At 42.2% G+C, this 12,012-nt stretch overlaps 1 protein-coding gene and 1 long non-coding RNA gene across 3 annotated transcripts in view; both read right to left on the bottom strand.

Annotated features, from left to right (window-relative positions):
- Positions 1–12,012, bottom strand: part of LOC143452881 (uncharacterized) — a 106,511-nt gene that overhangs the window by 67,766 nt on the left and 26,733 nt on the right. The window lies entirely within an intron of this gene.
- Positions 3,813–11,848, bottom strand: LOC143451937 (uncharacterized). 2 transcript variants are annotated; one of them, XM_076952722.1, is made up of 2 exons: positions 10,956–11,848; positions 3,813–8,508 (listed from the first exon to the last, which is right to left on the bottom strand). In XM_076952722.1, exon 2 carries the CDS (start codon positions 8,408–8,410, stop codon positions 4,751–4,753), a length of 3,660 nt encoding a protein of 1,219 aa, XP_076808837.1. In that variant the 5' UTR covers positions 8,411–8,508; positions 10,956–11,848; the 3' UTR covers positions 3,813–4,750. The 2 variants fall into 2 exon arrangements, with proteins under 2 accessions (XP_076808837.1, XP_076808838.1); XM_076952723.1 differs by lacking the exon at positions 10,956–11,848 and adding an exon at positions 8,592–9,801.

The following is a 12,012-nucleotide window of genomic DNA, read 5'->3' as shown; positions in this document are numbered from 1 at the left end:
ATATCGGTCTCTGAAATAACCAGGAATAAAAGTGATGTGTAAAAATGCGGATTATGACATGTCGTTTATTCGCTCAACAATAAATCGACGATCACTTCGATAATAATAAACATTCAAACAAAGGCGCAAATTAAATCACCCAACGATCAGCGATAGCTGTCGTGCATGCGCTAAAAATGAATCGATATATTTCGATTTAACTCCGCGGCGTCATCGACCATTGTCAGAATGCGGCGACGTTTGACTGTTGGGAAGTAAAGAACAGATAATTAGAATTTTCTAATTTTCGCTTCAAACCAGGCCAGGTGCAATGCAACCTTATTCGAGCCAACGACAAAGGGCTGAGATTTAATTGGCTTCCGCGAGGTATATTTGGCGTAAATCACAAAAGCCATTTGTGACGTGATCACCGATCAGCAAACAAACCGACCAATGTTGGTCCTATAGAGAATACATTATGATATCGCAATGACGTAAAACGTGACAGAAAGGTTATACAAGAGAACTGATCTCACCGATTCGCAAATATTTAAAAGCTCATCAATTAAGTCTCGTAAATTCTTTGAACCTGAATGAGAGGCTTCGGAATTCGTTGATTAAATCCATTTTTAAAAATGTCTTCGTCAAACTTGTGTTGAAAACTTTAAACCACCGCCACGTCGCAAAATGTATAATCATCGGTCAAAACTGGTGGTTTTTTAGAAATCTTTGAATAAAAATTCGAATTCTTCAACGTTTCAAGCAGCTGCATTTCAATATAGACCTGTGTGACGTATCATCTCTAGACTTGACGAAACAAGATTATTGTTACGATTGCTTCGTGCACAAGAAGAATTAAAAATAAAAGTTACCACAACAGAATGCCACCTTCCATTCCGTTTTTATATTTTACTGTTCACTAGTTAACACGGTTACGCCACCATTAGGTTGTAGACAACATGGACTTGAACATGCTTTAAACTATTTATTCCGAAAATAAATTGAAAATTTATAAGTTATTATTAAACCATCTCCGTCGTTTATCCTGTTCGTCCTGTTCAAACCTTTTTCTTGTAGTGCTCGGTGGTGGACGTAAATAACCCGATGATGTTCACGAGGTCCGCCCATCGCAGCCACTTGCTCATGTGTCTTCTACTCATTCGAATGAATTGTTTATGTTTGAAACTTTGCAAATCTTCTTTTAACTTAAACATCCAACTTGATATGTTAACTCATGATTGGAAAATGTTAATTTGTTTTTGTCGAAATTGCGGGTTTAATAATGTTATATAATTTAATCTTTAAAATGTTTAAGGCTCGGTTTGTTGCAAATCACAGCAATTTCCTGATCTAATTTGTGATTATCTTGAAACATTTCTCCGTTATCTTCTGTAGATTCCAATCTTGGCAAGTTTTGCCAAATCTTTTAAAATTTGCGCTCAATATATCACGATTTTCTCATTAAAGGTCCCTTCGTTAAAACATGATTAAATATTTCTTTGTGTCCATGAATTTATAGTTACAGGCTTTCTAGAGCAAGCAGCTTAAGCATATTTTGCACAAAACAGGAGTTGGCATCATGCATAGAAATCACACTTGAAAGAAAGATTGGAATGAATGCTGGTCTGCCATGATTGGTTGTAATAAACTGATATTGTTACGCAACACATTTAATTATCACGGGCAACTCGCCCAGTTAATGCTCAAAATATCTTATCACGTGCAAAGTAATTAGTAAAATGTGGAAATAAATTTCATTTCTGCGAAGGTTCAATCTAAATCCACGATAAGTTTGGGAATTGAAGTCGCGTCACAGGTCGCGGAAAACGCAGAGTGCCGATAGTATTGACAACTTGCACACCTGCTTTAGCCTTAAACCAGTGAAAACTTCTCAGAATGGAATGAAACGGTTAAATTGGACAGCTTATTATTATAGCGATATAATTAATACGCTGCCGATGCAGAGGTTCGAAACACAGAAAGAATCCTGGTCTAGTCTAAGAAGGCCATTTTGACATTTCCTCATCCCCTGAACAACAAACAAGTTGACCTTTTGACCCCGTGACGTTCAAATAAACCGATTGTTATTGTAAATGGCGGTTGCCTTGTTTTTACAAGAAGCGAACGTTCCTACTACATCGTTGTTTTCAACTTTTCCATTATTACGTCTACCTCGATAACACAATTCTATGGGTGACGTCATAAAGAGCTTGGTGTTGACAAAAGAGCGGCTGAAAGAGAAAGAAAGAAACAAGGAAATTGGAGGAGTGAGAACCGTAGCTTGAAGCCTTCCATTAAAAGATAAGTTTAGCTGTTTGAGCCAGTTTGTCTCCAGCCTCGGCAGTTTCGACTTACTCTGGCGTAAACAAAGCGATAATAGCGGCGCTGTGGGTAGGATCGCGGCCTGCGAACGGCGAAAAGCTTCTCATTTTAATTATTTTTGTAGCTGCATCGCTTTTTCGCAGCATTTTTTGGTTAAATTTTTGAACATTTCTTTCATAAAAGTGTTCAGTTGTGCAGAGGTTTCCGTATTTTACTCTTCGTTTGTTTTCAACTCTCCATGAACTGTTTTCATGTAAAATAAATTCAAGTAAAAATTCCCGAAACATCAGATTTTGATTTAACTTTATTTTTATCTCGCCGCCATTGATAGTAATTCGATAATCGTTCACTATTTACGTCACGATGGAAAAACAATAAGGTAGAATCAGGTAAACCTGTTTATCGCATCACAGGCACAATACAATGAAACCGGCCAATATAATCGTCTCCGTGTAGTTATTGTTATCATTGCTCGATTTTGTTGTTTTTTTTTATCTGGAATAATGGTTAATTCTGATCATCAGGTTGTTTTGCGTAATCTGATAATTTTACGCCGTTTTTCGAAGCTTTCCTCATACTTTGCCGGGTTCTCACAAATTTTACTTTTACTGTTTTTCTAGCGAAGTTTCTTCATTTGTATAAATGTTAATGTCGGTGCTTATACGTCACGCTGTAGATCGTTGCAGTCATCGCGCGAGCCGCTCTCTCGCGCGGTTTAAACAATAACACTTGCAGTGTCGTGTGGCGCCGACTACCTAGAACGCCGCTTTTTGACTTTACTGTTGAACGTTCACCAATGTTGACAAGTTTGCAGCAAACGGCGTTTTTGTCTGGACATCTCAATGACGTAATAATCGCCTTTATTTCTCGTGAAGTAAATGTAGACAAGTTGCTTGTGACCTCATAACTTAACGAGAAAATGAAACGCTTCTGTCCTTGCAATGCTCCTTACACCTTCAAAATATTTAGTTGGAATTTTCAGAATGGAGGTGACGTCAGCAACAAAATCTTAATAACGACATAACTTCACATAACGCTAATTCGTTTGTTTTCCTCGTATTTTGTCTGTGAATTCCATAGCTTTGAAGGTTTCCGTTGAGATGTTTCAGCCTGACACCTGCCGTGCATGAAACCAGAGCATTTAGAAGTTAACGAAGCGAATTTTTGAAAACTAAAGAAAACTTTTTTTTCAATTTCTGAAAACTTTTGATAAATAACGATGTGAGAAATGTCATGTCTGGAATGGAAATAGAAATCATTTTAACCAAATTATCGCTAAAACTCACGTTTATCTCGAATTTCCTTTCAAAGTAGCTACAAATAGCTTCGTGTTTACTTAAATTTTCGCTAATTAATTATTGATCAACAAAGACTAGATAGATAACCTTTCTTTTTGACGTCACAAGGTCAGAGGTAAGACTTTGCCTAAAATACTTCGTTGAAATAAATTGGGGTTTCAAAAATAGCCGGCACAGAAACGCAGAAATGCTAAAAAAAATTGCCAATACCACTAATTTCATGATATTTATTGAAAAGAAAAAGTCAAACTTAATATGAAGACGAAAAAAGTTTAAAAAAGCAACAATAATACAACCGCGTCTTTTGTACAAATACAAGCGATTTATCGCGTTAAAACATTTAAAAAAATCACAAAAATCATAGGCGCGCCGCTATAATACATGAAGCATACAGAGAAAAAATGACTGTCTCGCTTTACTTTATCTCTACACAGCAGAGCGTCGAAGCCATACAACGCGCGTAGATAACAATGCTTGTATAATCGTCGATTGTGTCGGTAAGAAAGCATGAGAATGACAAAAACGCAAACAATGATGATATTGTGACGTCATAACACATACTGCCAAACGGTGGGTGATAAAAACGATGCGAGCGATATAAACAAAATAAATGCTTTTAGAAACAGATATCAAGCGGAGTTTGTGGCTTGTTCAAAGCATTTTTACTCGGAAATAAAACGCTGTTTCGCGACAAGACGGCGAATAAAAATTGTTATAAACCAAAACTACGTCATCAAAACAACTTTTAAAGATAGAAAAATGTGAAATAAAAATCAACCAAACCTAGTTCACGTTGCAACAAACACGACACAAAAACCATGAACCACGCAACATGCTTCTATTGCCAGATAATCAGCAAACACATGTTATGCGCGGATGGACTTATCTGCTATTAACTTGCGTTGCGGGTCATCGTCGGTTTCAATAACTTCGACCCTGATGTAAAACATTGCCCGAACAATCTCTTAGTCGTCATAATCGGCATATTGTGTCGTCATAAAGTACGATATCATGATTTGTTTAGAGTGGCGTAAAACGCGGCAAATATAGTTGAAGGTAAAAGACGAAGCTGAACAGGTTTCAGTTGTGTGAAAAAATTCGTGATATCGTCGCAGGAAATCAAAAAAGATACAAAACAACAAAAATGAACGCTATGACGTGGCGCCCAAGCAGAACATGTCCAGGGTGAGACTACGCCAACGATCCCTTTGTCGCTTCTGCTTCAACTCGGAGATATCTTCGCCTTTTCGCCACCTCAAGGGGAGCGAAGAACGCTGCCCCGACCCAGTGGCTCCGTACCCGGGGCAGAGTTCTCCCGCGGCATGCCCAGCTATTAACGAAGCAGGAGCGGGGAATAAGGATAACAATTTAAAAGTGGAACCTGATGCCGCTGAGGTGGCTCGGCTCGAGGTGGCAGCGCCACGGACGTTGTTAGCGCCTTGGCGTCCCTGACACCTTGATTCGGAGAAAAGTTTCTTCTGCTTCCGCTTGAGGAGTTCCGACTTGGTTCCTGTTTCCGCTGCTGACACTTGTCGGTGCCTTTTGTGTCGTCGTTTCCTCAAATTGGGGGAATTTAAAGCGGCGGTCTTGATGACGTCACCATCGTTTTCGTCATCAGCGAGGGAGGAAGTCCGCGAAGACGCGGCGGACGAGGACATGCGGGACGCGATGGAATCCGTGCTCCAGGCATCGGGATTCGCGTCTGGTTCAAAAGACTTCGCGAGCATCTCGCGATGTTCCAACCCCAGGGGTCTGCTAATCAAAGAGAACTCCGAAAGACCCCTGTCTTCGGAGGGGTTATTCTGGGACGGATTGATCTTCAAGGTCGAGTACTTGTGATGCTTAAACACACGCGAAGGTTTACGTCGCGATGATGACGTCATCGCTAACTTTCCCGTTTTGAGTTCGGACGCGATTTTTTTCTCCGAAACTTTTGAGTTCGATTCGTTGCGTGTTTTCGTCGCTTCGTCATGGACGCGTTCTTTCTTCTTTGCCATATTCTCTTCCTGTAGCTTGAGACGTTTCGCGGAAGTGGCGGCTCGAACTTCGCGATTTTTCGGCCAGGAGTCGGCAGATGGTCCCCGCTTCTTTCCTTTTTTCGTTCGAAGAAGATGATGCTCCGCTTCGAGAGCAGTGGGCCGCGCGGTTGGTCGCGGAAGACGATCTTTGTTGTAAGGCAAGTGATGACTTTTGGACTTCTGATTGGCTGTTTTCTTAGTTATTCCAGAATCTTCTGCTACGGCGGCATTCGGCTTCGATAAAGTCTCGAATGAAATTCCTTCACTCAGAGTCCCAAAAGGGAAGTTGGATTCCATCTTCCAAGATCCGCGCTTAATCGCTTTTTCTTTCGTCGTCGATTCTCGCAACATCTTCTCGCGATCGAAACGAAACGTGCTCTTATCCGCGTGCTGCGTCTGGTCAAACGAAACGGAGCACTGTGACGTCACAGTGGTACGAGGTGCGTCATCCTGTTTACCTGAGCTCTGGAAGGTGAAGGTCGCCTTCTTGATCTGGAATCCGTTTTGTTTTGAAGAAGGAGAAAGACTGGGAGCGGATTTCGGAGCGACTTTGACTTTTTCCCCGTCCCCGATCGGGAAGGGGCTGGCAGGTTTGACTGGATTTATCAGAACCGGGTCCTTCTTTGCAAAGGCGGGGCTAGGGGCACTCGGAGGGGTGAGGAATGTCGGCTTCTTTTCGGGGTCATCTGATTTTTTGCAAGGGAGAGAGAATTTGGGTTTGCTTAAAATAAACGCCTTCCTCTGGGGACTCCCCTCCTGCTTCCGTGACGTAATAATTGATGAAGTAACTGTTTCTTTTGTAACTGTGACGTCAACTTTCGAACTGTCGTCGCCGTCTGTGTCAGAATCAGTCGAATAATCGCTACTGCTGGATTCCGACACTATGACGTCATGGGCTACGTCTTCAGACGCCAGGGATTCGCAGGAGGACCCTAGTGATGACGTCACGCGATAAAGATTCGACTTCGATTTGGTCTTGTTCGAATTTACTCGGATAACTTTGGGGGTAGCCAGGCCGCCATTTGACGTCGACGACTTGGACTTGGACGTGGCCTTTGTTCTTTGATCTTTGACACGAGAAACCTGCTTGCCTGCGTCATCTTGTTTAGAACTTAAAGTTTTTGTTTGTTGTTTTTCATTGGAGTTGATTTTCTCTAGAACTTTTTCTTTCTGTTTCATTGTTTTCGTTGCTTTTACATCGTCGTCCTTATCAATGCGTCGTTTTTCCGTCTTTCTTCTCTTGCTTAGCCCCGCCTTACTGTTTTCATCAAAAACGTTTCTGTTTAATTTTTCTTTTGTTTTTGGCCGTGATCGATCTGGTTTTCTTGAAAATTCCCGATAATCTGAACTTTTGGTGCTAGAAGGCAAATCGTGACCTGAATCAGGTTCACCATGCCCGTCGCCATTTTGTGACGTGGGCCGCGTCAAGTTGCTGCTTTCTGCCGCATTAGAAGTGCTTGATTCAGGCAGGCAATCTTGTTTTATCTGGTCCAACGATGCGGCAAATTTTTGACATATGCGCTTCTTGAAATGACACCTGTGTTTTGCTGAACTCTGTACGTCGCCTCCGTTTGCCTTTGCTGTGGCGTCATCACGAATTACGTCATTAAATGTTCGTTCTTCGTCAACTAAATCGTTGGGAGAATGATTGGTTTCACGTACATCGGTAGGATTAAAGCCTGGGATATTAGCATGAGACGTGCTAGGTTGATCTGGGTTCACTGCGATCGATGCTGAAGAGTTGTCGGACCTGCTAGTGCCAGCATCAACCGTTGTGTCTGTGTCATTGTCTTTAGAACATGGAGCTCCGTAGAATCCTTCCCTGAGTCCCAAAAGAGCTTCGGCTGCGTCAGATTCTTGGAATTTATCCGCGGCTGGAGCTATAACAATTTTCGAAGACTGGCTGGCAGCCGATTGTTTCTCAGATGACGGAGCAGCTCTTGCTTTCTGTTCTTCTGTATCGAGGACACTTGCAACATCATCACTTTTGCTCACAACAGCAAATGATTCTGCAACTTGTTTCAGTTCCTTGTTCACGCTGTGTTCGATTTTGACTCCTAATCCAGTTTTCTCAGCTTTGCGCGTGACTCCGCTTGCGCTGGAACGTTGTATTACGTCGCCATTTTGTTTTCTAACCTTGGCGTTTCTTGCTGCATCGACCGGAATATGGACACTGCGATGCCGTGTACGGTCCTTTGGCTGACCATCTCGTGCGTGAGCTTGCATGGAGTTCGTGTAACCGTATTCCTTGTACGACACGTCGTTAACTGAATTACGTCTGTGAGTATTCCGCTTAAATTTAGCCTTGTAAAGCTCTCCCTGGCTGGATTCGAACCCGTGACGATGAGACATTGAGGTTCTGGATAAATCCAAAGCAGAGGAGGATGACTTCGGGACATCGTAGGTTAAAATCGGCGGGACGTGATTATCGTGGAATTTACAGTTCATTGGTTCGTTGAAGGCGCAGCAGTTAAGCCGGGTCTTGTACATGACTTGGTGACCTGGTGCTGGTGGCACCGGGTAGAAATGGGCTGGGTATTGGTTTGGTTCCGATGGACTTCGGACAAAATCCCTGCGCCCGAACCGCTCAACGGCGCCTTGCTCGCATACTTGCGGCGAACAGTTGCTGGTGCGTCGGTCTTGGTCGCTCAGTTCATTCTGATATCGTATATCCATGGACGGGGACATCGAGATGGGATGGTCCGGTCGGCGGGAATCTGGGAATGGTCCGCACGGGGGAACGATGCTCCACAGCACGTTGTCGTCACAAGCCGGCTCAAAGCGAATCGCCATATTTGTGTTGTCGCTGTGTACCCACAATTGCACTCTGGTGTTACCAGCGCTGGAAACTTTTAATCCGCTTAATCCAGTTTATTCCATCGCTCCTTGAACTGTGAATAAAATAGTTTAAAATTAAAACTTGCAAAATGAAATGAAACAGTGACAGCATCACATCAAAATGACGTCATCGTACCATACAAGGTGACGCAGCTTCGCAAACCAGTTGGAAAAGCTGCGCAATAATGGGCAATTGTTGACGTGACAATTGCGAACGTTATATCAGGCACTATAACATCAACAACTTAACTCTTGTCTACGGGCAGTTGACATTATTATGAAGCTTTTTAAGACCTTCCCACGATTTTTACTACAAAGCGTCCAACATTTGAAACATGACCTACAATTATAGTGACGTCATGCCCATATAAGCCGTCGAAAGTTTTTCAAACGTTGCTTTATCATCATAAACAAACGGAACTAGTTGGTAATTCTCACTCGCAGATCGCTGCAAGCCGTTTAGCCAACCTAACTACAACAACTTATCTCAGCCGAGTGTCGTTACACTTAACACATCTTGAATTAACGAAACTTGTTACACAATCAGGCTGAAGACAGCCAGTGATCGCAGTCCGTATGAAACCTCCGCCTATTAACATGCAGCGAACTCAGCAGCTATACAGCATACACGCACTTACTGGATCGAAACTAATAAGCGTCATACTCGAAACAAGAACACTAATCTATTGTGACGTAACACTAAAGTTGGAACGTTTCCTATGTAAGACGTCACGAGAAAGCAACTGGAGCAAGTTTTTACTCCAAAAATCATTCCTCGCACGATGTTGAACGATGGCGCTCAATGTACTCAATGCAATGGTCATGAGGTTGTAATTAAACGTGTGTGACCGTGTCCATCTTTATCCCCAGTAATCACCGTTTATTTTTACTGAACGTCGGATTACGCTCCCTGCGTAATACTTAGTTATCTGATAATTAATTAAAGTGAATTTTCAAACGGTGATGTCCAACAACTGATTAAGCAGCGTTCCCACCTGCAAACAGCCCCTCATGCGTTTCTATAAGGTTAAGTGGGTTTAGGCCAGTATTCAACCAAAGTCGCTATTAACTTTGCTTTGACACTTACAACGCTGCACAGAAATCATCACTAGCCATAGCCCAGGTTCAACCAAGTTCGCTAAGGCGGATGAAACCGCTTTAAACAGAATGACTGATGCTGGCAATAAATGTGCAATTGTGCGTATATCTGATCAGCCAGCAAGATAACTGACGTGGTTAGGCCGCCTATGACCTCACAAGTCGCGATTGCTTGAATTCAGTCGAATAGCTTTGGCGCTGTCTGCATTAAACTGGTGAAGCGCGCATACCAACGTCACAATAGGGTCGGGCTGCCAGAACCCGACTCGAAAGCTTCCGGTCCTAGCGCATTTTGCAGCGGGAATCGCGCTCAATTTACAACGTCACAACACATTAGTGACACCCCCTCCCCGCTGTGGTGGGCGCACACACATTTCCATCGCTTGAACCGCGTTATATCGTGAATTCTGAACAATATCTCACTCCCAGGCAACATAACTAACCACAAAATAATCGTTTACGTCACTATCGAACAAACAATATAAAAGCCGCAAATTAAATATGGCCATTGTGACGCAACACTCGATTGATGCTGCATGCAAAAATCCAATTAAAATAGAAAGGGTGAAAACTGATGCGTTTTATGATGAAGCAGGATCCATGTTTAGACATGAACGCGCCACCATAGCATGATCTTGAGTTTTTGTTTAAGTCTTTCCAGGTTCTAGATGTGTCCAGCTACGTCACGGAAAACGAAGAGTGCGATTATGACATCACAATTTAATGCGTTTATCAGAGCAAGTTGAACACCAAAAGAGTGTTGCGGAACTTCACATAACATTAGTATCGCGGATGGTCTGACTGACCGATTATGACATGTTAGTTGATGACTTCATATATTTAACGACAAACCGTCGGTGCAAGAAGCACAATCTAATGCAAACAGCTTCTTGGGTGTCTGATATGGACATTCATATTTTGCGGTAAATAGAGGCTTCAACACGGTCTAAGTTCCCATTTCTTTAGGGTCGAATTCATTTCCCCGTTGCGGCTCGCAACGTAGCACGAACAGCACGAAATCTTTTGTGACGTCATAAACAAACGCGACTACCAAGCGAGCGAATTTCTCTCTTTTTTAATGAAGCTGCCAAACAGGAAAAGGTTGTCAAGCAGGAAAGCAAAATGGCCGCCGTAATTTTACTGACCCTATTTTCTGGATAAGTTTCTAAATCTAAGAACCCATGAGGCGAGTTTTAACCTAAAACTCTGTCCGGTTATTTGACGAGCGACATTGAGGCGAAATCTTGAAATTAGTCATCGAGCGGAAAGACGATTATTTGCTTTTGCACGTAAAGAAAAACATGTTGTAAGAATTCCACCAAAGCTTCAATGTAAAAATCTTATCATACAAATAACATTTTCAAACACAGTTTGTGCTTATTAATGCTCAAAATTAACTTACCACTGGTTGAATTGGATGATTCAGTTCGAAATAATCCAAGTAAAGTAGAACAATGAATCAGTTTGCAGAAATAATCAAATTCGTTTTATCTCTGTAAGTTGCAGCGTTTAAGTTACCTTTTAACTTGAGTGACATTTTAATTCAACACATTGTAAGAATTTCGACATTCACAAGTCCATTCAGTGACAGGTGAATCCAAAACATCATATTCTACTTGAGCTTTGAAACTGATCTGTCAGAAACTGAACTAAAATTCTAGCCAACTTTCCTACAAAACGTGCCACTACTCTCAGGAAAATGTAACAAATCTAGTTTCGCGTTTTAGCGCCCGATAAGCGACTGTTTTGGCAATGAAACTCATAAACGTTCCAAGTTACTTTGCGTTCATTGATAGCCTAACCAAAGCTAACCGTAGAAAGATTTAACCAAAGTAAGTGAAGTTGCTCTGCGCCCGCTCGCTTTCAGCACTAAACAGATCGTATGTTACGAATCGCACCGCTGTCGCTGTTTCATCACGTGTGTGCTTCCCGTTCGAGCGCAATAAACTCTTTCCGCGCCGCACACGAAAGCGCAATCGCGTGCTTTTAAAGAGAATAAACCGGCGCTATTAGGAGCAATAAAGAAAGAGTGAATGTCGGGATTTCTAGAACGGATGAGCGTGGTGAGTGATAAACAAATCCCAGGAGCAGAAAGAAACGGCGATTTTAATCAGGCGAGACGAGCGGAGTAATGAGGCCACGTGACTGAAAGCTGGTCTGCTATTGGATAAAGCGTTGAGGCGCAAAATAACTCAATAAATCTTGTAACCACAAATTAGAATCGGCCGCTCCGAAACGAGAAACGCAGCGCGCTTGTTTGAAAACAATATGGCGGCGCTCGGTGGAGGTGATTTCAAGAGTTAGTGTTTTTAACTAAAGCAATAGATCCGGCCAATCAAAGCCTTTGAAAACCAGATAAAACCAGAATATGAAAAACGCCAATCCGCATCAGAATCTCGATTTTCAAATAAACCCGGTTTCTTGAGCGATTTTCGTTTGATATTTTGACAAAAAAACAT

The sequence above is a fragment of the Clavelina lepadiformis genome, chromosome 4 (assembly GCF_947623445.1).
Source record: "Clavelina lepadiformis chromosome 4, kaClaLepa1.1, whole genome shotgun sequence".
Taxonomy (NCBI): domain Eukaryota; kingdom Metazoa; phylum Chordata; class Ascidiacea; order Aplousobranchia; family Clavelinidae; genus Clavelina; species Clavelina lepadiformis.
The sequence above is the reverse complement of the archived record's forward strand: the minus strand, read 5'-3'. Positions and strand labels throughout refer to the sequence as shown.